The following is a 26,852-nucleotide window of genomic DNA, read 5'->3' as shown; positions in this document are numbered from 1 at the left end:
AGTCATTCATTCGAAAATAAAAAATTAAATTAATTAACTTATTTCTAATCAGCTATTCCTGAACCATATAACAGCTTTTCAGCATTCGAGTTTTTGTTGGCATTGTTGTTTTTACCTCTTTTAGCTTGCAAACGCTTCTCGTGCGTGTTTTCTCTCGCGTGACACTCGGCCATAATGGTACGTTTCGTGTCCATTGTACAATATTGATACAAAGGGCATATTCCGATATTACTGCCCGTACTGAAAATCTATAGTTTACGTTACGTATATTATATATTTTCAGTACTGGCAGCAATAAAATAGGAACATGGGGAAAGTTTCGCATATCCTCACGCCTAATATCTCCAGAACATTCATCAGACTTGTATCTTGTATGTCCATCATTAAATAATATTGTGGCAATGTTAGCAGCAGTTTTTATTGTAAAAGAGCCGTTAAACGATGTCTTCGGCACAAACTTCCAAATGATAATAGCGTTGAAACTCTCGTTATTATTTTGATTAAAAATACTGCTTGTATTCAGACAATATCCCTTTTGCTTTTGCTTGCTGTCACGAGGATCAAGAGTCTTCGCACAATTTTGATGCTGAAGAATTTTTTCGGTAGAAATTTTATGAAAGAAAAATTAGTAAACAAACTCTAATAACGTTAAAATATAAAAATTAAAACCGGCTATAGAGAGCGGATACGGGTCAAAGCGCGAACAATAAACATTTGTCTTAAACACAAGAAAGATTTTATTAATTCAAAAACCAAACGTTTCGACCCCTCTTCGGGTCATTCTCAGACTACATGAAACAGATACATACAATAATTAGCAAGTGCCAATCGTGCGACTGAAATACGCGGTATCCCACGAAACACCAAACACCATTCTCTCTACGAGGCGCCTCTGATCGGTTACAGCCGTATAGAGAATGGATGTGTGTCGTATGTGCACCACAAATCACTATGAAAACAAGTGTTAAAAAACTAAAGCTGAGACAAAAGAGTGAACTTAATTATCGAGAGGTACTCATCGAGAGAGCGCAAAGGCATACGAGGGAGCACGCGACCGATCCGCACTTGTCAAAATATCCATCGCGAGTAATTCAAAATATAACTTTGACATTATATAACAAGTTAGATGTTTGTCGTTAAATAAACAAGGGGGGGGAACCTTGTGACCGAACATTATTATAATTTTGGTAAACTTTTGATAATATGGACATAAATATGGTCTAGACATTCCGTGTCACTATATACAGCAGGCATGTCAAACACGCGGCCCGCGGGCCGCATGCGGCCCGCCAACAAAAAAACTGCGGCCCGCCGAAACTTCTTGAAAATCTTTTCAAAAAAATTGTTTTGTGAAAAACGATGTCAAATATCTTCTAAAAAATAATATTAAATTGTGATTTTGTTTATTTTTCATTATAGTTTCTATTTTTGTTTTTTATAAAAAAAAGTAAAATATTTTTTATTATAGTTTCTATTTTTGTTTTTTTATTTAAAAAATCGTAAAATATTTTTATTTTAAAAAGTAACATAAGATATAAATATAAAGCGACTATGTATAATATACATTGAATATACTAAATATAATAATTTAAAAAATTGTATTTTATTTATTCTAGGAACATTGAAAACATGCGGCCCTCAGCTTAATACAAAATAGATCATGTGGCCCGTAATGCAAAACGAGTTTGACATGCCTGATATACAGGGTGTCCAGTAATAGTCGCATCAACCGTGTGCAGGTAGAGCTAGTTAAACCGAGTAGAAAAGTCCTCTACCATTTTCGATATTCTCATTAATAAGAGAGAAATAAATTAAAGAAAATCAGCCAATTCGCGCGATGATAAGCGTGCGGCGAGAAGAGACAGCCCACTCGGGGGTCCAGAGTTAGCGCTACTCGTATGGAGTTACTGTCTTTTGTAAAGCGCTCCTCCCCGCTTCATCGCGCGCTTAGCAACCGTGTAACATTATACTGTTTCTTTTCGCCGCATGCTTAGTAACGACATAAAACTGGGCTGTCTCTTCTCGCCGCCGTCACGCGAATTGGCCGATCTTTATTAATTAATATCTCTCTTATTATTGAGAATATCGCAAAATGGTAGAGGACTTTTCTACTCGGTTTAACTAGCTCTACCTGCACACGACGGTTGATGCGACTATTACCGGACACCCTGTATATATATATATATATATATATATATATATATTATAGACACGTTCCAACGAGAATTAAATAGAAAAAAAAATATTTAATAAAAGATAAATTAAAAGATTGAATTGAAATACAATTAAATAAAAATTTAATAAGACAAAATTTCACTTAATTTCAAATTAACATCTCATCAAATAATAATAGATTTGAAAATATATAGCCTAAAATATATTGTGTATATATATCTTTATACGTAAAACTTTTTTAAAATCAATCACAGATTTTCAATCTGAAATCCGGCGAGATTATCCTCACGACAGATTCTTCATCTACCGGCGTTTATTCTTAGTGTGCTGTGCTTATTTGCTCCTTTTCTCTCCCCATACGTTCTTTTGCATGGGCTAGCCATATTTTTATTGGCGCGGAAATCTGTTCATCCGTTGCATTTTGATGCAGTTTTCTTATTACATCTGAAAAGAGTAAATAAATTTTTTTAGAATTTATTTAATAAATTTTAGGACAAATTTCTTAAATCTAATTTAGAATAATAATTAAGAGATATTTATATATTTCATTTCTACTATATATAAAAGGGAATGTTTAAAAATCTGAACATTTTAGTATGCTTTCTTTTTAACATTACTAAATAAAAAAAATTGTTATAGATTATTGTAACAAATAATTTTAGTAATGTAAAATAAAGAATTATTAATTCATTCTACTTACACATAATTACTTTACAAATTTGTAGCTGTGAAAATTTTTCTTTTTTCTTTGCCCCATACCAGCTGTAAAGAACTGCTACATCGTTCGAAAATATTCTCCTCATCAAATGTATACATGAACTCTTGAGATCTTTACATATAACACGAACCAATTGTTTAATCTACAATTATTTTAAAAATTGTGTTATAAAAGTTTATAAAACAAATATTTGTGTATATATGGAAATAATGTTCTCTCAAATATTTATTTGTATATAAAATTACTTTGCATATTAATATAACATTTGTCTATAAATAATTATTTTAAAACATTTAGCCAAAATATATAATTTCGTTTTTATATTTGTTATATTTATTAATTTATTATATTTTTATTTAAAAAAAAACTTTTTTATATAAAGAATTTCTAAACAAAAATATCAATTTTGAATTTGAAAAGTAATTAAAAGATTTAAAGTTTCAATGTTTGTAAAAAAATGTTCGTATATTTTCTTTAAAAAATTATTAAAAAAGCTTGTTGAATGTAAATATATATTGTTCTTCAGAAACTTTTAAATATATTAAGTAACGGCAAATATTGTAGCACATAATAAATCCAGTAATTCCATTTTGGTAATTCTATTAATTTATGTTACATTCTAAAAATATGATACATAAAAAGTTTTTTAACAATAATTATACTAAAACTTTTACTAAAAATTGTATCTTCTACCGAATAAGTTATTCTATCTTTTTTCCAAAGATACTTTGTAGAATTAATATGACAAGATTGAACTTACCATCTGGTTTCGATAAATTGTATCATTCATTAATTTCGTTTCCATTGCTTGGACATCATTTTGATTTTGCAATGGCAAATCTTGAAAAATGTCTATATTTTCTGTTTCTTCTTCTCTGATGTTAATAGCAATCGGAAGTTTTTCTACGATGAGTTGTTGATGCTCTTGAATGGAATTTATTTTCAATTCGAAACTGATTAACTTTCCAACGACAAACCATTGAAAATTTTCTGTTTCTATGTAGAGATGAAAAATTTAATGTTAAGAAACTAGTACAGAAATTTTTTTCTTTTTAAACATTATATATGTGATTCGTGTTATACTTTGAATTATGGCTGCTTTCGCGACAGAATCAAAATAATCCAGATTAAAATAATCCTGCGCTGATTGCTCAAATCTGAAATTTAAAGAAATTTCAAATTTGACCAATCACAGCGCAGGATCATTTTGATTGTGTCGCAAAAGCCTATGTAACAGATAGTCGTAACTAAAAAAAAGACTACAGTTAATATATTACCTTGTTTATTATTCATATTTGAAGATATCGTGCTCTTTGCCTCATCAGATTGAGATTGCATATTTGATCGGATTGACATGCTTGTAGCTTGTGTTTCAATACATTCATCAACGGAATCTAAATCCGTAGTAAATGACTGATGTCCTGCAAACGTGTCAGGCAAGGCTTCATCATCACATTGTTCACCTAAAAAAAATTAATTTTTATATTACATTTCAATGTCATAAAATTTTAATGTTAATTAGCTACAATATAAACATCTTTTATAATTATTTTAATACATAATGTTTCGAACAAAATCATGCTTACGAAAATTATCCTGTGATTTTTGTTGAATGCACGTGTCCTTCGACTTTTCATGATTACAATTTTTTTGGAAGCTATTTATATTATTATAATTACAATCTGCAATTTGTAAATCAGTATTTTGTTATTATACTTTCTTGTTTTTAGAGTTTATTTTTTCTAATGTTATTTTATTATGCTTTTACCTGTTTGTGAAACTGTTGCATTTTTCGTCGTTTTAGTTTTTGCATAGTTATGCTTTTCAGGAACTTTTGGAAGTTTCGAAATAAGTGAACTATCCGATTCTTCACTGTCGTTACTCGTATCTTCGTCTAATATTTTTGCGGCTCTAATTTTTCGGGATTTTTTTAAATATTCATCTCTATCAGTACCAGAATTTAAATCCGATAACTCTTCAGCATCTTTTAATTTTTTTCTCGCCAATATATAGTTAACTAAAAAAGAAATGTTTTACTTTTAAATAGATATATAACTTTTATATTATTAAAAATATCTATATGGCACAATAATTTATGACATGATAATATGTATATATGTATACATAGACATATCTGATGTGTCTATGGTTATTACTGCAAATTAACCTTAAAATCGCATATTTTTGAAACTTGTCTATATTTTATCGTGAATTTATAAGATCAAATAGTATTGTCACAAAAAAAGCATACGCATGCAGATTTTTATCTGCAGAAAGCGTAGATATTTCAACTTGCACTTCTCTGTGACAATGCCGCAATATTATAAAAGTTTTAGAATAAGTATTTAAAAATATATATTTTATTTGATCTTATAAATTCATGATAAAATTAGACAAGTTTCAAAAATATGCGATTTTAAGATTAATTTGCAATAACGTTTTTTATCATAAACTATCGCAAGTACTAACAAAAAATATGACCAATATATCTTTATATAATGTGAAAATATCTGAATTTGAATATTTGATGCTTTTTAAAATAAATATAAAAAGACCTGCGATTAATTAGGATTACATGAAGAATCACGTCGTCACATTGTACACTCGTCACAAGCACAAAGGAAAAGGAAGAAGGAAGAGATCGTGCGCCGGGGGCCGGCAATACCGGAAATTCATATCAAAATGATGGCGTTGCTGTACATATCCGCCAATAAATAAATTCGCGTAATTCTAAAGTATATTCTGAGAATATACGAGAAATAATATACTACAAGAGATGTTCTGATAATATTCTGAAAATATACCAAAAATGATATACTACAAGAGATATTATAGAGATGTTCTCAGTATATTACGTACGGTACGTACATTCACAGTATGAGTGTAGAATATTCGTATGATATCATGTGCTGTTAGGGTATATATATATATATATATATATATATAATTATTTTAATAATAGAATAGATTGAATGCTCTATTCCTTTAGAAAAACACTAGAGTAACAGCAGTATTTTCGCGCATATCTAATACTTGCATTTGACGAACATGGATGGAATAATGTACATTATGTATATTCTTACGGATATTCCAGCTATTATCGAATCGATATACATATATCACATATATCCATACAATATGAATATTCGTAAATACATATATATATCTATGTATGTCGCATGTATGCGCATTCGATGTACATACATGGAATGTACAAGACGTATGTGCTATGTATATTCCAGCTATCGTATTGAATGAATATACATATCACATATATCCATTCGATATTCTATGAATATTCATAAATACATATACATCCATGTATATCGCATGTATGTGCATTCGATGCACATACAAGTAAGTGTATTAATGTAAAATAATATTAAAATTATCAAAAATATTTAACAAAAGAAAAGAGGAAACATGTTGAGGTTTATATACAAATATTATATAGAGGAATAAATAAATCAATTTTGAAAAGATTTTAAAATTAGTCGAACAATTTGTAGAAATAAAAAATGCGCACGAAAATAATTTAAAATCTAATTTATTAAAATATTGAGATATTATTTATTAAATTTTCATGAAAATGTATTCTATATACTATTATCAATTACTATTTTGATCGATAATAATTCTGAAAACGTAATTTTAGTTTCAAATTTATTTGTTACTATAATTTGTAAAAATATGACGAATTTGAATTTATTATAAAAATTTTTTAATATCGCTCACGTTTTTTTCTGGTCCAGGTAAAACTTTTTATTTTAGTAGTTATACAATCGGAAGTCGAACTGCTGTAAAACTTATTCAACTCAAACTATTAACTAAATTTTATTATACTTTATACATTTAAAACGAGATAATTCTTGAACGATGAAAAAAAATAGAAATAAATTTTCAAAAAATTCAAAATAATACAGTACCTATTATTTATTACAAAACTGAGAAAATATATACTTTATACTGATTTTATTCACACTTCTTTACAATTTCTTTGAATAGAATTGACAGTCATTGACAGAGGGTTTAATTATCTTATTAAAATCTCTCTTTTATATTTCTTTCGTTACAACAAAAACATGAATTTCGTAATCGAAGGTGATCGATATCGGTTAATTCTTGAAGTGTATCGAAATCTTTACTCAAGAATATTTCCAAGAAAATTATCCAGAATAAGCGAGATGATCGATATCTGTCAGGAATAGTTAAGGGAAGACGTTTGAGCAGAATAAAAAATGTTTTGTGAAGAAGCGTGAAAGCACACTTTAGTCGATAGTGTGTCGCCTTTCAGATGTCTCGTCTGTTTTTATAAAAATTAATAAGTATTTAATTAATTTTAATTAATATTACTAATTACATTGATATTTTTATGAAAAATATCGATGATTTAATTATTAAAATTCTAGTCTATATCTTACATCTTACTGATTGTGTTACTCAAAATGTAATTGATAAAATCAGTAATAATAATTGTACATATTTGTGAAATGTAATTTTTAAAGAAAACTATTTTGCATTGCAATTTTTTGAGAGAAGTCTTCATACAAATACACACACGTACACACAAATACAGAAATACGAATACAGACACAAACTCAAACACGCAAAGTACATAATTTATATATTATATATTGTAATTTATATATTTTAATTTATATTGTTGCGCCCCCTCGGATCTGCATCCTCATCCTCGGGATCACCCCGTATACGTTTCCGGAGGATCGTCGTCAAGGGGGTTGTTGATAAACAACCTCCGACTTTCGTTTGTTTTCCGGCTCCATCTTGAGTCTTGGTCTAGCTGTCAAACCGATTTGACGTGTTACGAGACCTCAGACTATTTTCCCGATTTATTGTATTTCTTCTTCTGCATCTCAAAGTCGTCACTTCATTAAATAACATTCTGTGCTTAACCGTGTCTTGATTTATTTCGCGCGCGAGTGAGAGTGCTTGTGCGAGTGAGATATCTCTTGAGATATCGCAAGAGGCGTCTGGGGGACGCAACATTTTGGAGGCTCGTCCGGGATCAACCGAAAGGATCGCCCGAAAGAAATTCCAACGATGGCACAGAATTCTCCGAAAGCGACGCGATCTCGAACGGCTGCGAAAGACGCCGAGACGGATCCTCTACAAGCCGCGCTTCAAGAGCTCAGAGAGATGCGCGAAGAGCGAGATCGACAGCAAGCTCGTTTCGAGACTCTCCTGAGAGAGAAGGACGACCAGCTACGTCGACTAGAGCAGAGGATTCAAAGAGTTTCTTCACATCAAACACCCAATCAGCTAAGTCTTTCCAATAATAGAGATAGGGCTTGCGGCGATACGCAAAATGATTTTGGGGCTTGCGCGAGTACTGCGAGATCCGCGACAAACGCGAGTGCCGCGATAAACGCGATAAACGCGAGTGAAGTGACCGCCGACTTTCGCACGAAAACGGGTTTGAAATTAAAGCCTGACACGTACGACGGGAAAGTTCCGCTGCGGGAGTTCCTCTCCCAATTCCTCCTAATCGCGGTCGCGAATAAATGGGACGATCAAACAAAGACAATCTCTACCGTTCTAGAAAACGTCGAGAATTTTGAGGAATTAACTTTCACAGAATTGAAATCAAAACTAGAATTACTTTTTGGAGACGGAAATTTGACTCAAAACTATTACTCACTCTTTACCAATAGGAAACAAAAATACGGGGAAGATTTCGCTTCATTCGGGACCGAATTGGAAAGACTTTCGCGGCTTGCTTACCCCGAATGTCCTTACGAAGTCCGTGATAAGATTGCATGCGCGCAATTCATTTCCGCGTTATCCGACAATTTTGTAAAAAGAACCCTCCAATTAGAAGGAGTGACTTCACTAAATTTGGCTATTGAGAGAGGAAAAGCTATTAAAATAATTCGGGACGAGAATTTTGACAAAAAGAGAGATTACGGAAATAACGGGAATAAAAGAGATTTTTACGGAAATAAGAAAGAATTCGCGAATAACGGGAATAAGAAAGATTACGGGAATAATAATGGGAATAGTGAAAATAATGCGGGATTTCACAAAAATTATGAGACAAAATTATCAAAAAGGAGAGAGGAACCACGCGCGAACGAACCCCGATGAAAAGAAGGAATTTGACTCGAAAAGGAAAGCGCAAGCAAACAATTCTTCTTCAAAAGAATGTTGGTCTTGCGGAAAGATCGGACATTTACGATTCCAGTGCCCTGACGCGAAGGGAAACTGAAATTGGTTGAACTTTTCGGGGAAGGTTCGACTTTTTCGGATGATTCCCCGATTTCAGATTTTGTTGAATGTAGGGTTAGAAGGATCCAAAAGAAAGAATATTTTTCATATTTTGGAAAATTAAACAAAAAAAGTTGTCTCTTTAAAATAGATACAGGCTCTGACGTCTCTTTATTAAATAGTAAACTTGTGGGAGAAGATCTTGAAAAGATTCCAGTAAAAAATATTAATTTAAAGTGTCCAAATGGAGGAAAAATTTTAATTGATTTTTTAGTGAAAGTAAAAATTGAAATTGGAAATTATTCAATTGAAATTCCCTTATTTATTGCTGACATCAATGATCAATGCATTTTTGGAGTTGACTTCCTTAAAATAATTAATTTGGATTATGTATTTAATAAAGTTTTTGATGAATTCACGGATAATGAAGAACTAAAGAATTATCAATGTTCAAGAATTAAAGATTTTTCTAAAAAAATTCCATCTATCTTAAATGATCTTTTTGAAAAGAGTTCAATTGAGTTACAAGAATCCCAAAAAGAAATTTTTATTAATTTTCTAAATAAGTTTCAAGATCTATTCTCCTGCGATATTGTTGCCGGGAATTGCGATGTTATCGAACATTTTATAAATGTGAAAGACTCTCTCCCCATAAAACAGGCACCCCGTAGGATTCCTTTTCAGATGAGGGAGGAAGTGGATAAAATAATGGAGGAAATGAAAATTGAAGGAATCATTGAAGAATCTCAGAGTCCTTGGGTTTCGCCAGCTGTCATGGTAAAAAAAAAAGATGGAACTCTGAGATTTTGCATTGACTACCGGAGACTAAATGCTATCACGGTAAAAGATTCCTATCCCCTCCCTCGAATCGACGACGTATTAGACCAGCTATCAGGTAATTCTTGGTTTTCTACGCTTGACTTGAAGAGTGGTTATTGGCAGTTGAAAATACGTCCTTCTGACAAAGAAAAAACAGTCTTTTCTATCGGAAAGGGACTTTGGCAATTTACAATAATGCCTTTTGGATTGTGTAACGCCCCCGCGACTTTTCAAAGAATTATGGAAAAAGTTTTACATGGAATTATTTCGAAAAAATGTTTGGTATATTTAGATGACATTATTATTTTCGGGAAAGATTTTACTCAAATGTTCAAAAACCTTGAAGAAGTATTTTTACGATTGCAAAAAGCGAATCTTAAAATCAATCCAAAGAAATGTTTACTTTTACAAAAAAATGTTAAATATCTTGGACACGTAGTTTCCAAACAGGGTGTTACCACAGATCCAGAAAAAATAACAGCTGTAAAAGATTGGCCAATACCACATACTAAAAAGCAATTGCGTAGTTTCTTAAGATTTTGCTCTTACTATAGGAAGTTTGTTAGAGGTTTTTCTTCAATAGCTAAACCTCTTTTCGCCTTAACAGAAAACCAAATAAAATTTATTTGGAACGACGATTGTAATAGTGCTTTCGAGAAATTGAAATTAATGTTATCTTCTTCCCCAGTGTTATCTTTTCCAAAAGGAAAAGGTCAATTCATTTTAGATACTGACGCTTCCATATCGGAATTGGTGCAGTGTTATCTCAAATTCAAGGCGAAAAAGAGATGGTCATCGCATATTATAGTCGAGTCCTTAGTAAAACCGAAAGGAATTATTGTGTGACTCGTCGCGAGTTATTAGCGATTATTGACGCTATCAAATTTTTTCGACATTATCTTTTAGATCGATGATTCTTAATTCGAACCGATCACATTTCATTAAAATGGCTTATGTCTTTTAAGGATCTTGAGGGGCAACTGGCTCGTTGGTTGGAAAGACTCCAAGAATTCGACTTTGAAGTGCAACACCGTAAGGGGGAGTCTCACAAGAATGCCGATGGATTATCCAGACGACTTTGTGAGACTTTTGGCTGCGAATATTGTGCTAGAGTCGAAGGAAGGAACAATTCAGAAAGCGAGAAAATAGTTGCCCGACTCATATTCCAAGGAGAGGATCTAGAAGTATGGCAAAAGGATCAAGAGGAAGATCCTAATATTGCCATTATCATTCAAGGAAAAAGAGAAGGAAGACGTCCGCCTCGTTCTGAATTGGTGACTCACGATATTTCCGCTCAAATTTATCGGGCATATTGGGATGCATTAGTTCTTCAAAATGGAATTCTTTACAAGAAGTGGGAAGCCCCGAATTTGAAGTCTAGTTTTCTTCAGTTAATTGTTCCTCGGAAACGAGTGAAAGAGATTCTCGAAGAAGTACATGACTCTCCATCCGGAGGTCATTTCGGAATAAACAAAACCTTAGAAAAGGTTCGAAAACGTTTTTATTGGGCAACTTATAAGCAAGACATAGAAAATTGGTGCAAGTCTTGCAAAGTTTGCGTTTCAAAAAAAAGGCCCCACAGGAAAAGGAAAATCTCCCATGCAGATATATAATGTCGGAAATCCATTCGAGAGGATTCAGATGGATATTTTAGGCCCACTTCCTATCACTTCTTCAGGAAATAAATATGTGATTGTCATCATTGATTGCTTCACCAAATGGGTAGAAGCTTTTCCCCTGAAGAATATTAGAGCAAAAACGGTTGCAGAAATCTTCGTTAATGAATTTATTTCAAGACATGGAGTACCTTTAGAGGTACATACCGACCAAGGGAAGAATTTTGAATCCAAACTTTTTGCCGAATTAATGGAACTTCTTGGAATTAGGAAAACACGGACTACCCCGTTACATCCTCAGTCTGATGGTCAAGTCGAACGACAACATCAAACTATAATAAACTATTTAGCGAAGTATATTTCACAGAATCAAAAGGATTGGGATCGGTGGATCCCCATGTTTCTTCTGGCCTACAGATCTTCGAAGCACGAAACTACTGGAATGACTCCTGCGGAATTATATTTCGCTCGAGATTTAAGACTTCCAGTGGATTTGTTACGAGGGAACCTTCCTAGGACAGAGGAGGGAGAATCTTCTTCTTCAATTGAGAATTTCGCCAGTATTCTTAGAGAAAAATTAGATGAAATTCATTCCGAAGTTAAAGGAAAGATGGATACAAAATCTTCTCGAGTAAAGAGTTGGTATGATAGGGGAGTTAGGAAGATTCTATTTCAGGAGGGAGAGAGAGTGTTGCGCCCCCTCGGATCTGCATCCTCATCCTCGGGATCACCCCGTATACGTTTCCGGAGGATCGTCGTCAAGGGGGTTGTTGATAAACAACCTCCGACTTTCGTTTGTTTTCCGGCTCCATCTTGAGTCTTGGTCTAGCTGTTAAACCGATTTGACGTGTTACGCGACCTCAGACTATTTTCCCGATTTATTGTATTTCTTCTTCTGCTTCTCAAAGGGTAGTCACTTCATTAAATAACATTCTGTGCTTAACCGTGTCTTGATTTATTTCGCGCGCGAGTGAGAGTGCTTGTGCGAGTGAGATATCTCTTGAGATATCGCAAGAGGCATCTGGGGGACGCAACAATATATTAATTTTTAGATATTATTTTCTGGGCAATTACAGCAGCATCCTGAGAATAAAGGCTTCTATAGCATTTCATTTAATACGTAATATATATTATTAATTATATTAATATTTTTATGAAAAAATTGATAATATGATTATTAAAATTAAATGTTTATATCTCAAGTATGATCGACTGATTGTGGCAGTAAAATGTAACAGTAAAATCAGTAATAATGTTGTACATATTCGCAAGATGTAACTTTAAAAAAATTCTATTTATGTGCGTTGCAATTTTTTGAGAAAAGTCCTTACACAAACACACACATATGAGAGAGTACATAATATAATTTATATTAATTTATATTATTTCTCAGATATTGTTGTCTGGGCAGTCACAGCCGCATCGTGAGGGTAAATTCTCGCCAGCATTTCATTTGAAACATAATGCGTGTCTGCAAATTTACAAAAATAGCGACCAATTTCGCTATTATCTATCCGTTTCGGTGTTGTTAAAGTTATGGCGTCTAAAATAAAAAGTGCAAATAAAAATTATAATATAATTTGAATTTGTTCTTTTTTAACTGGTTAGAAGAGCCGTATGCGAATGGTATTTAAGTCTCTAATTGAGGTTCAATTCCAAATAACTCTTGGCATCGTACCAAGTAAAATTCATACCCCGTGCACAACCATTTAATTACAGCAAAAAATTGTATTTTCGTTGTTACTGACGCACTACTATCCGCGTACGGCTCTTTTAGCCAGTTAAATTCAAATTTATATATTCAATATATAGAGACTTAAAAATTCTAAAGTGCTCTCTTACTCTATCATATAGAAAAAATATGATCAATAAAATAGAGTAAGAAAGCATTAGGGGCAAATCAACTATCTCATTTGCAACTTTTGGCTTCACTCTGCAGACGGAATGTTTGGTCTATGTTATTAATGTGTAACGCTGTGCTCAGGAGTGTCCCTATATAAAAATATGCTAGGATACTTTCTGCCAAATCGTCTTAATAATATTATTAAAAATATATTATTATAACATATATACATATAAAGTATATAATATAGATTACATATACAAGATATTTCAAAGGTGGGATGATCAATTGTTCGATAATTGACTGAGAATCCAAAAACAAGAAAAAAATTGATATGAACATAGCTCCGGAAATGCGTTAATTTTAAGATAATGTAATTTTTATGTTGAAATTTCAAATTACTTTACTTTAGAACTTTTTGTCAAAATTGAAAGAATGGTTTTTATAATTTATAACATAATTAAAAACTTGTAAAAACTATAAAAACTGTAAAAGCCATCTCTTCTTTCAAAAATTGTAAAGTAAAGCAATTTGAAATTTCAACATAAAATATCCCAAAGTTAATTTCCGGATCTATGTTTATACCAATTTTTTTCTTGTTTTTGGATTCACAATCACCCCCCGAGTGATTAACCTCCACTTTTTAAATATCTTATATAATATATATTAATAATAGATATTTTATTAATATTTAATTATTTAAAAGAAATAAAAATTATCTATAGCAATGAAAATTTTAATGATGATTTAATCTAATTGGTCTAGCGAGCACTTGTCTAAAAAGTTTTTTAAATGAAGGCTATTAGAGAGAGAGATCAACATTAAATTTTAATATATATTAAATCGTTATAAAACATTAAATTCATATAAAAATTGAGATAGAAAGTCTATTCATACCAATGCTACTTTATTATCCATTGATACGTTAATCCAATCTTCCACCTCAATTAATGATTCTTCGGTCATTGGAAACAAATGTATGATTTTTAAAACTTCCGATCTATCATTATTTACGAGAGTTTCAGTGTTTACTTTTGTACTTTTAATGATAATGTTAATGCTATCCAACATATCATTAACTTTTAGATGTAATAAGTTTATTTCTTTCAATACTTCCTCATAATATTCTGAAAAAGAATTAACAATAATTTACTAATATTTCACACAAATATATGTGCAAATAGAAATATTCATAAAATATAAAAGAATAATATTATAAATACAAACATAATTTACTCACTTGAATTTAACGACTGATATTTTGAAAAAGCATTCTCGCTCACGACAACTGAATTTGTAATTGATATAGAATTCGTAACATCTGTAAAAAATAAAATAATATGGTATATTATAATTTACTTATTAAACATATTTTTTAATCACTTTTAATAATTTGTTGCCACCTCATATAGCCATCAATAACTTTTTAGAACTACTATTTCTTACAATTATACTCACTATTTTCATTTTTTTTTGGTACTTTTATGTTCATGCACAGTAATCACTTGGGGAATGTCTGTTAAATTAAAGAAACCATATATATTATATGCAACAGTGAGCTTTACTCATAGATAATAATATTACTCATAAATAATAAATTTACATTCGCTGTTTTTTCTGAATTTAGAAAAGATGTGACGGGATAAATATTTCCATCATTCGAGTCATTATCTAAGGATGTATCGTCAGTATCTGATAATCATTTATTTCGACTTTTATTATCTCTTTGCTTTCTTCGTATGCGTTTTCTTGTAATATCTTCATTATGCGAAGACAGCTCATTAGTAGTTTTAGCTTTATTAGCTTTTTTCTTGGATTTTTGAATCATCTAACAACAAAAAACATTTTTATGAAATTATTATGTAATAAATTATGCATACAAAATCACATATATTAAAAGAATTCTGCACTCATGTAATAATAAATGTTTAGCTATATATAAAATATATGAGTATAATTAATAAATATTAAGACTTGCAGTCTGCACATCAGAAAATATATATTGAAAAAGTAAATAAAAAGAAAAAATGTAAATACAATCGGGAAAAGAGCTGCAAAATATTAAGAAAAAGTTAAGGAAAGGAAAAATAAGACAGAAAGAATGTTTAAAACTATATAAGGACTTGTTGCGTATCTTCGTATTCTTATATCATCAATAAAGCTTACCATATTGCCCCAAGATTACAGCAGAATATGTTTTCCATAATGAACGATCCGGAGTCCGTTGATTTTTGATCTTTTCTTCAATGACAAAGCTATTACAGGCATCTGATGGCCAGTAAGAGGTCGAAGATTTTTCACAATACCAGTTTTTTGGTACAGCTTCAACAGTATTTTCCAAATCAAATTTAACCACAAGCCAGGGCATCTTAAACTATTTAGTAAAACTACATTAATACATTAATACATTGTCTTTCGTTTTTTATCACCCATATCCCCTGAAAAATAATTAAAAGTAATTAAAAAATTATTTAGATTATTATATTAAAGAAAAATATATTTTATTTAAATTAACAAGAAAAAATTTTAAAATTAAATTACAAAAACATAATTATTATAAAAAAATTAAAGATTATAATCAACTTTAATAAAAGTTTCTAAACTCATTTGATCGATTATAAAAGATATACTATATTAAATAAATTTTCAATTTTCGTTTTCTAAAATATTTAATAAATTAACATCCAATAAATATAGCCAATTAATATATACGTAATCAATTAATAATCAATAATAATCAATGTATATATATATATATATAATATATTGTATATAAATCAATAATTCAATAATTTTAATAAAAATTTAAATAAAATTTATCTTTTTTAACACATTAAAAACTTTCATTATTTTCTTAAAATATTTTATTATATAGGGAAATATTTTATGTAAAGAAAATTTCGACAAACTAGCCCCAGGAATCAAGAAATCAATAGTTCGAAATCATGGACGCGACAGTTTTCCCGATCACATTCATATTCTACGATAACGTAACATGCACGACAGAACGACGAACGCGAAATTTTTCTGCGACAACACGAACAAATAACCTACATGTGCTGTGTTCAGTAATTCACTACCAGACTGAAAAAATTAATGTCTGTAAGATCGCCGGGCGTTCAGTTAAAAGAGTTTTTTATTTTGATAGGCACATAAGCCCGTTTAATAAATTGAAGTACAAGAAATTGAACAAAATGTAACGCGAGCCAAAATGTAACGCGAGCAGTCCTTTGTTCACGCTACTTATCGTTCTCGAACTTTCGATGCTTATCGACTACGCAGTCCTTCGCATATGGACTTGCTTCTCTCACGCATTCCTGACTACTCTCTTCTGATTTCGTCAGCCTAAATCGCGTACATCGATAGGTAGAGGAGGGCGGCGCCTTACCTGTCGCGCTCCCCTTTTAGGCGGGTTTATATGAATATATTTAACGGTGCCTAGGGACATCTAGGGCTTGCGCTTACAGTTTTTCGGCCATTCTGACCGGTAGTTCGTCCTCGAACTATACTTATAATTATAATATTCTAGTTCTATATACAGAAATTATAAAGGAAAAGACAGCATAGTCCTTCTTGCTCTTGTAGATGCTGAATACAATTTCATATTTGTGGATGTAGGAAGAAATGGTCGCATGCACGATGCTTCTATATTCCGAGAAAGTTCTTTGGCTGCACAATTATACTGTGGAAAATTAAATCTTCCTTTGCCATCCTCTTTGCCTGGATACGATGTTAACGTACCATATGTAATTATAGCAGATGATGCTTTCCCTCTTAAGACAAACATAATGAAACCATATCCTGGACGCGCTCTTACTAATGAAAAAAAAATTTTTAACTATAGACTGAGTAGAGCACGTAGAACGGTAGAAAATGTCTTTGGCATTATGACTAATAGATTTCGTATTCTTCTGAATACTATACCATTCTCAGTAGAAAAAGTAGAATTAATTACGTATACTTGTTGTATCCTACATAATTTTTTACTAAAAAAGAAAGCACATTCTTATATCCCTTCCGAATTGAGAAACAATGCTGATAGGATCCAATCAAATTTGAATAGTATATCATATCAATACGGAAATCGTTGCACTGATAGTGCTGCTACTATCAGAGATTATTTCTGCACATATTTCAATACAGTAGGAGCTATACCATGGCAAAATATATATATTGAAAAATAATTGTATTTATATTCTTAATTTTTAATTTTACTTTTATATATTAATATATGTAATCACTTTTGTAAAAAATAAAGTTTTTCTTTGATACTTTATTCCATTCCTCAATATTCAAGACAATTATTTCGATTGAAACTTGTTTATTTATTACTGAAACACGGATATTATACAACAATATATCCAATGTAATAAAAATAGAACAAAATAGAAACGAAAATGCATGGATATATATAAATATATCCATGTACATATATATATAAACTGAAAATATTAATATTTAGGGCCAATTTTTCAATAATAATTTAAATTTAGATAAAAGTTTATACTCTGCGCAAACACATATGCGCAGGGTTTAAACTTTCATCCAAGTTTAAACTATTATTGAAAAACCAGTCCTTAATCTTTACAATATATTAAGAAAACTTTTGTATAAGAATACTATATATCACATTTTAAAATATGAGATCATAATGTAACATACTTATATAAACATAAAAACTGAAAATAATAGTAATAATCTTATACAATATATAAGAATACTATATATCACATTTTAAAATATGAGATCATAATGTAACATACTTATATAAACATAAAAACTGAAAATAATAGTAATAATCTTATACAATACAATATATTAGGAACAGTTTTTTTATAAGAAGTTTTCTAATTTATCTCTTAGCTCGTTCGAAATCCGTTACACTAGCGTTTACAACTGTTTGTACTAAGGTATTCATAACATCCAATTGAATATCTCGAGATTGTATTTTTTAAAGAAGAGAACCCAAAAAGCTCATACATGTATCTACAGGGTCTGTACTGTCTGTCATAACGGTAACTGGTATTGATAATGGCATCTTTACAGATTCTGCAATCGATTCAATTGCCTTTACATAAATATCCTCATTTTTAAGTTTACGCTTTTTAGGATTACGAACAATAGATGCAGATTCTGACATATCGCATATATCTGATGATGACTGTGCAGAACTTAATGCTGAATGTGATCTTGATGGATTTGACGTATTTATATTAGATAAATTTGTAAATGGTGAATTTGTTTGTTCCGAGATCGGTTGTGTTGCAGTAATTATGTTATTAGATAATGAAGACATACATAATTGTGATTCTTCATTATTATTAGAATTTAAATCCTCTTCATTATGTACGCCACTAATATCATCTTCAAATATTATTTCATTTGCATTAAATATTAACTCTTGCGATTCTTCTGAATAATCATGCTACAAAATAACAAAAGAAAATAAAACTCATTTAATCCTTGTATTATATAAATGTGTAGATTCTCTATCTATGCAAGTATATTTACATAATTAATTAAAGAATGTATCTTATATTTGGAATATGTTTAAATATTCGTAATTCGTATAAAATATAATAAAATAATATTAAAATTCTATTTATCTAATTATGCAGAAAGATTTGTAAGAAAATAAAATTTTAGTTAAAATGTTCATATTATTGAAAATAATTATATTGTTTAAATATGTAATATGTAACAAGTTTTGCAAATATGCATTGAGTTGGGCAATCATGGGAATTTAACACATTTAAATATTTAAATACTTACTTGTGATAAATGAACAGGCGTATTTTTTTTAGTATTTGGTAGATGTGATGCTTTGCTTTTTCTGGGAATTATATGTTCCTCCACAAATTTTAAACTATCATAGTACCATAAATTGGGTCTGTATACCTATAATTTGTGTATATAATGTATATAATAATATATAAATCTTTATGCTTAGTCTATAAATTATTTAACTAATAAATTATTTTAATACTCACATTTTCTATACCTATACCACTCTTCATTGATGCTCGTACTTTTGCATTTTCAGAATTAAATTGATTTCTTAAATTATAAAATTTGATACTGCATTCTTTTTCTATAGTGTTAGGTCTAATAGTATTAACTATTGCACAAACACGTTTTAATGATTCATAACGTAAGTTTTTATTATGATAATTTGGGTTTCTTGTTTGATATAGACAAGGCTCATTTTTGTATGCGTCAATTAGAACTTGAACTGCTTCTTTTGTCCACGTTGCCATGTCTTTCTGCTAAAATTTTATTAGTTCAACAGCAAATTTACTCATTTGCATTATACAGCATTAGTACACATTAAAAAGAATTAAATGAGGTTATCTATAAAAGAATACAAATTTTGAGATCGATAATTATTCAATAATGTTATCACATTAATTAACATGTTATCAATCAAAGCATTGTTAACATTCTTTTACATAATTTTATGAATATATTTACATAATTTTATGAATAAATTGATTTTATGAATAAATAGGTTATATTGTGGATATTAGTACTAGTGCAATTAGTTATAGAATTTGCTACAATTAATTATTAAAGTCTATTTTGTATTTTTCTACTTACTGTGTTTTTCTTTTCTTTTTCTTTAAATTAATTGTTTACATTTTTATTAAACATTGTCCTATTTTCCTATGACTGTATGTCACATAACCATTTCATTTACTGACGGAGTTTATCTCACATTACGATTGGCTGTTATCTAGGAAATTTTTAGGGTCTTAAAGATTTTGTTGAAATCTCCAGAAATCTTATAACTAAAATATTAATCCAAGACGTAAGATAATCTGCATGTGTGAAGCCAAAACTAGTAGCACTCTTATGATTGGAACACGTAGAGCAGTTCGCTAAACAGCACGCAACGAATCAATTAATAAAACCAGTACGAAAAATCGTACCGTGTGCCGTAGGCTTTACTCATAAATAATAAATTTACCATTCACTGTTTTTTCTGAATTTAGAAAAGATGTGACGGGGTAAATATTTCCATCATTCGAGTCATTATCTAAGGATGTATCGTCAGTATCTGATAATCGTTTATTTCGACTTTTATTATCTCTTTGCTTTCTTCGTATGCGTTTTCTTGTAATATCTTCATTATGCGAAGACAGCTCATTAGTAGTTTTAGCTTTATTAGCTTTTTTCTTGGATTTTTGAATCATCTAACAACAAAAAACATTTTTATGAAATTATTATGTAATAAATTATGCATACAAAATCACATATATTAAAAGAATTCTGCACTCATGTAATAATAAATGTTTAGCTATATATAAAATATATGAGTATAATTAATGAATATTAAGACTTGCAGTCTGCACATCAGAAAATATATATTGAAAAAGTAAATAAAAAGAAAAAATGTAAATACAATCGGGAAAAGAGCTGCAAAATATTAAGAAAAAGTTAAGGAAAGGAAAAATAAGACAGAAAAAGTGTTTAAAACTACATAAGGACTTGTTGCGTATCTTCGTATTCTTATATCATCAATAACGCTTACCATATTGCCCCAAGATTACAGCAGAATATGTTTTCCATAATGAACGATCCGGAGTCTGTTGATTTTTGATCTTTTCTTCAATGACAAAGCTATTACAGGCATCTGGTGGCCAGTAAGAGGTCGAAGATTTTTCACAATACCAGTTTTTTGGTACAGCTTCAACAGTATTTTCCAAATCAAATTTAACCACGAGCCAGGGCATCTTAAACTATTTAGTAAAACTACATTAATACATTAATACATTGTCTTTCGTTTTTTATCACATTGACCCATATCCCATGAAAAATAATTAAAAGTAATAAAAAAATTATTTAGATTATTATATTAAAGAAAAATATATTTTATTTAAATTAACAAGAAAAAATTTTAAAATTAAATTACAAAAACATAATTATTATAAAAAAAATTAAAGATTATAATCAACTTTAATAAAAGTTTCTAAACTCATTTGATCGATTATAAAAGATATACTATATTAAATAAATTTTCAATTTTCGTTTTCTAAAATATTCAATAAATTAACATCCAATAAATATAGCCAATTAATATATACGTAATCAATTAATAATCAATAATAATCAATGTATATATATATATATATATATATATATATATATAATATATTTTATATAAATCAATAATTCAATAATTTTAATAAAAATTTAAATAAAATTTATCTTTTTTAACACATTAAAAACTTTCATTATTTTCTTAAAATATTTTATTATATAGGGAAATATTTTATGTAAAGAAAATTTCGACAAACTAGCCCCAGGAATCAAGAAATCAATAGATCGAAATCATGGACGCGACAGTTTTCCCGATCACATTCATATTCTACGATAACGTAACATCCCAGCTAACAAGGTGACGTCAAAATGATGTGCTTTTTTCGACCCGCAAACGTTTTTAGTAACATGAATTGGACGTCATTTCGACGTACCTATAACGTTATTATGTCACAGTCTATTGACGTCATTTTTGCAACTCATAGGGTGCGTTCGTTTATGCAGCGATTAGCGCATCCACTGCGCATCCACTGCGTCTATCATCTGCGAGTCACGTGACATCATTTACCGAACGATCACCTGCGTGAATTGACTGCTCAGATTGTAATTGGAATGCGTAATTTTTTTTAATATCTTTAAAGAAATTTTATTTAAATATTTTAATTTTCAGAAACAATGGATGGATTTAGAATAGATTTAATTTCATGTAACATTATTGATCAAGCTATGGATCTCATTAATAGTAGTTCAGATTCTAACTCATCATCAGAAGATAGTTCTGATGAAGAGCTGCTGTTATTGGATGATGTTAGTATAGTTAATTTAATTTATTAATTTAATTGACATTTTAAATGTATACACGTACACATTACATCCATTTGTTGTCTACATGCAGGAGCAGGAACGTATAGAAGTGCACAAAGTAAAAAATTTTTGTGATACAATTTTTGGAATGCATGATAAAACATTTAAATCACATTTTCGTCTCACAAGAGGTTCTTTTGAGGTAAGTATATACATCAGAAATATTGTAATTTAAAATTAAATTATAATAATATATATATATATATATATATATATATATATATACAATACATATGTATAAATTATATATATATATTTATATTTATATAATTAATATATTTATAATTATGTATATATGTATATATAATTTATTATACATATGTATTGTGTTTGTGTGTATATATTTATATTTAGATATTTATATTTATATATTTATATTTATATATTTATATTTATATATTTATATATTTACATTTATATATTTATATTTATCTATCTGTAATTTAATAATTTATAAATATTGTATAAATTTCATATCTGCTTTGTTTTAGGTTGTCAGAAGAGCAGTTGGTCCTATGCTTGAATCTAATAATAATAATGGAGGTCATCCTAATGTATCTTTGGAAAAAGCAATATTATCAACTTTGTGGTTACTGGCAAATCAAGATTCTTTTCGGGAAGTTAGCAATCTATTTAACTTAAGCCCAAGTACTGTACATAAAGTATTTTATGATGTATGCAATGCTTTGTGTAATATGATAAATGAACATTTATACTGGCCAAATCAGACAGAGTTCCAAAATATAAGACAAGAGTTTAACGAGCTCAGAGGACCAAATGATTTCCCAGACGTGGTATGTACAGTTGATGGAATGCATATAGAAATTCCAGCTCCGAGAGTTGATGCTATGAGTTATTATAATCGAAAAGGATTCCATTCGATTATTTTACAAGGGATGTGTGATGCAAAATGTAAATTTATTGACATTTTTGTTGGATGGCCCGGTGCTACTCACGATGCTCGAGTGTGAAGAGAAAGTCCAATTGGTCAGGCACTTGCAGAAGATCCAACACTTATACCAGAAGGAACTCATATTTTAGGAGATTCTGCATACAGTTTAACCCCTTATTTATTAACACCATTTCGTGATAATGGGCATTTGTCTCAAAGGCAAAAGTTTTACAATAAAAAATTAAGTTCAAAGAGAATTGTCATTGAGCAAGCATTTGGAAAACTCAGATGTAGATTTAGAAGATTAAAATATTTAAATATGTTTCTCATGAACGAAATGAAAATAGTTGTTATTGCTGCTTGTGTTCTGCATAATATTTGCATCCGATGTAATGATGAAATCGATTTAAGTGACAACGAATCTGAAAATGAGAATGAGAATGAGAACCAAAATGAAGACAATGCCATTTTGGAAGCGGGTAATAATAAAAGAAATAGAATTGCCGATATTTTGTGGGCGAATAGAAGACATGAATAAAGTATATTTAATAATTTTATAACATTTCGTATACATTTATAGTACTTTTAAGTATGTAACAGGTACATAAGTATTATCATAAGTATTGTTATTTAAGAACAAACAAAAAATAAACTATATCTAGATCATATTTGACTTAATGATAAAAAACGTAAATATTAAAACATAAGACATCTGAAACTAAACAAAAAATCTAACTTTATTTAGTGAGATCATACCTAATTTAAAAAAAATATAAGCATTAAAAGGCATCTAATAGCGAATTCGATTGGATGCACTAGTGCACACTGAATACACATAAAAGTTATTGCACACAATTTACAATGACATAAGTAATTAAAAAAGTAAAATAATAATAAGAGCTATTATTATCATTATTCATATTGAATAACAATAATAGCTCTTACTATTAATTATTTTCCTTTTTTAATTACTTGTGTCATTGTGAACTTGTATATGATAAACCTTTATATGCACTCAATGTGCACTAGTGCATCCAACCGAATTCGCTATAAGACATCTAAGAACAAAAAAACAAAAATTTTATCTGTGAGATCAGGATATCTATCACGAAACTTTTCTAGAGTGAAAGAAAAGTAATAAAAAAAAAAACGACGCACGTAACAAATCAACATATCTAATTGTAAGTTTTTAATGTAGGATTCACACTGCGTCCGATATCCGACGTACAATATCCAATAAGAAAATATGATTTTTGGAGTCAATCAAAAATTTTCTTATTGGATATCGGATGTCATACGTCATTTGGACGCAGTGTGAATCCTGCATAATATATTAACGTCTTTGGCATGTTAAATATTATGAAAGTTTTAAAAATGTTTGGTATTTATATTATGTAGTGCGATTTTGTTGTAAACCTTTTAGGACAGTAACAAGACTGTTTATCGCTTCAATTTTGTCTGTTGCAATCTTTTTTTTATCTTCCCAAATTTCTTTCTTTAATTGTAATGATTGTGATTTCTTTTCCTCGACAAATCGTAACATTTCTTCTTGAAATTTGATTTTCTCTTTCTTTAATTTCCTTTTTTTTGTTGGTAAAATATTTTCTTTGATATCTGCAGTCTTTTCCTGATATATGCCAGCTGAGTCATCCTTTAAGGTAAGTGTTTCCGGTTTGAAAGTTGAACCCAGGGATTCTTCCGGAGGATTTACACTCTTTTTTGCCGCAAAAACTTCATGCATTTCATGGAAATACTTCCAAGTGATGGCACTTTCGCCTGTTCTTTTCAACTTACTTACATTCCGATTATAAGTAACTTGGAGATTTTTCCACTTGTTGACCAGATCATTTTTTGTTATTTTGTAACCTTTTTCTTCAAAAACTTTAACAATTAAATTCCAATATGGTGTCTTTCGGCTATTTGGATTTTCAAACTTATCATTCATACCAAGACGTTGTTCAAGTAAAAGCTGTATTTCTGCATCTGTCCAATTCTCTTTAGTGGCATCTGAAATTAAAACAAAAAAAATATTTTACTTATAAAACTCATAAATATAAAAAATCATATAATGGTTACAGATTCAAGAAAATAATATTATTATAAAAATCACTAATTTATACAATCCTAGGAAAAGAAATTATATTAAGAAATACTTTACCAATTGATGTTCTAGTTTTATTACTAATATTATATTATATTTATATTATATTATATTATATTTATATTATATTATATTTATATTATATTATATTATATTTATATTATATTATATTTATATTATATTATATTATATTTATATTATATTATATTATATTTATATATTATATTTTATTACGTGAAAAGTGAAAAATTTCTGCCAATCATGCATTAATTTAAAAATAAAATCAGTGTGATTGGAAAAAATTTTTCACTTTTCATGTTTTCATTTTAGAAAAAGTTACACAATCGATACCCTACATTAAATCTAAATATTTTTATTTTAGGGGGTGCTTTCCATTTAGCAACACAAGTCGACACAAACGTCATTCTATCTTTGTTTTACATTCTATGAGAATAAAGATAAAATGATCTTTGTGTCGACTTGTGTTGCTAAATGGAAAGTACCCATGATTATTTTACATACCTTGTATTGAAGGTTCTGACATGTGACGTGTGCACTTAACATTTTCAGACAGTGATGACGGTAGGATTGAAATGTTGCTGAATGTAGACTTCTCAGATTTTTCCAAACTAACTGGGGACAAAGTAGCTTTATAGCTAGGAACGACTGTAACAGAACTGCATTTTTAAACAAAGCACATTTTTTTGAAACAGATTACTTTAAATTTATATTCTTGATAAAAGTGCATTTTTAGGTTAATTGGATTGTAAATATAAATTAACAGACTTCATAATTTTATTGTATTACTTACCTTGCATTACTTTTAGTTTTGTAGGATCTATTTGGAGGAGTTGTTCTCCACCTTCTTTGTTCTGAACTTTTATAACATAACTCATATTGAAATAATTTTCAGGCAACGTTTCCAAGTTCAATTGGCTTAACAATGGAGGAGACTACATTCGTTTACGCAGTAGTTCGCAGTACTGCGAGCAGAGCATCCTGAGCAGGACCTCCGAGATGGCTGCGCAGATAGGCAGCAGCTCTGCTTAAACGAACAACAAACTGCGCTGCAGTCGGTTGCGCAGGCGGAGTAAACGAACGACATCTGCGACATTCTGCGGCAGTCGCTGCATAAACGAATGCACCCATAATGACGTCGACAAGTTACGTAAAAATGACGTCTTTTAGACGTCTTAGGAACGTTTTTTGAAGGTTTTATTAACATCAGTTGGATGAAATAAATGAAAACGCAATATATTGTCTTTAAATATATTTTATATTATTCATACAAAAGAAACACATAATATTTAATATATTATTTGTTTTACAAAATTAAAATATATAGTTTTTTAACTTTCTAAATTATAAATTTCTAATAATGATTTGTATGTAATAAAGGAAAAGAAATATATTTTTCTTTATAAGGAAAAACTAAACACTTAGCGTCTATATCATTTAATTGCCACATTTTTAAATCAGATAGTTGTTCAACAACAAAAATATCTAATTCCTGTGAATGAAATGGATAGTTATATAATGAACCATATTTACCAAACATT

At 29.7% G+C, this 26,852-nt stretch overlaps 1 protein-coding gene and 2 pseudogenes across 1 annotated transcript; all 3 read right to left on the bottom strand.

Annotated features, from left to right (window-relative positions):
• Positions 1–2,494: 2,494 nt before the first annotated feature.
• LOC145947309 (uncharacterized) lies at positions 2,495–4,249 on the bottom strand. The gene is made up of 4 exons (XM_083057115.1): positions 4,171–4,249; positions 3,654–3,889; positions 2,876–3,035; positions 2,495–2,619 (listed from the first exon to the last, which is right to left on the bottom strand). Exons 1-4 carry the CDS (start codon positions 4,247–4,249, stop codon positions 2,495–2,497), a joined length of 600 nt encoding a protein of 199 aa, XP_082913241.1.
• Positions 4,250–12,969: 8,720 nt separating this feature from the next.
• Positions 12,970–15,764, bottom strand: LOC145947303 (uncharacterized; annotated as a pseudogene).
• An 8,818-nt stretch (positions 15,765–24,582) lies between these two features.
• On the bottom strand, positions 24,583–26,442 carry LOC145947308 (uncharacterized; annotated as a pseudogene).
• Between the last annotated feature and the right edge of the window lie 410 nt (positions 26,443–26,852).

The sequence above is a fragment of the Prenolepis imparis genome, unplaced genomic scaffold (assembly GCF_030444845.1).
Source record: "Prenolepis imparis isolate NDT839.2.m4 unplaced genomic scaffold, iyPreImpa1.0 SCAF_64, whole genome shotgun sequence".
NCBI lineage: Eukaryota > Metazoa > Arthropoda > Insecta > Hymenoptera > Formicidae > Prenolepis > Prenolepis imparis.
This window is presented reverse-complemented; position numbering and strand designations above follow the sequence as displayed.

Bases quoted from the DNA above. Each gene is read 5' to 3' on its own strand.
- LOC145947309 (XM_083057115.1), bottom strand. From the start codon at position 4,249: ATGTCAATCCGATCAAATATGCAATCTCAATCTGATGAGGCAAAGAGC. The intron at 3,890-4,170 runs GTAATATATTAA...ATCTCTACATAG, and splicing joins AAATATGAATAATAAACAAG to AAACAGAAAATTTTCAATGG. The intron at 2,620-2,875 runs GTAAGTAGAATG...TACTCTTTTCAG, and splicing joins AATTTGTAAAGTAATTATGT to ATGTAATAAGAAAACTGCAT.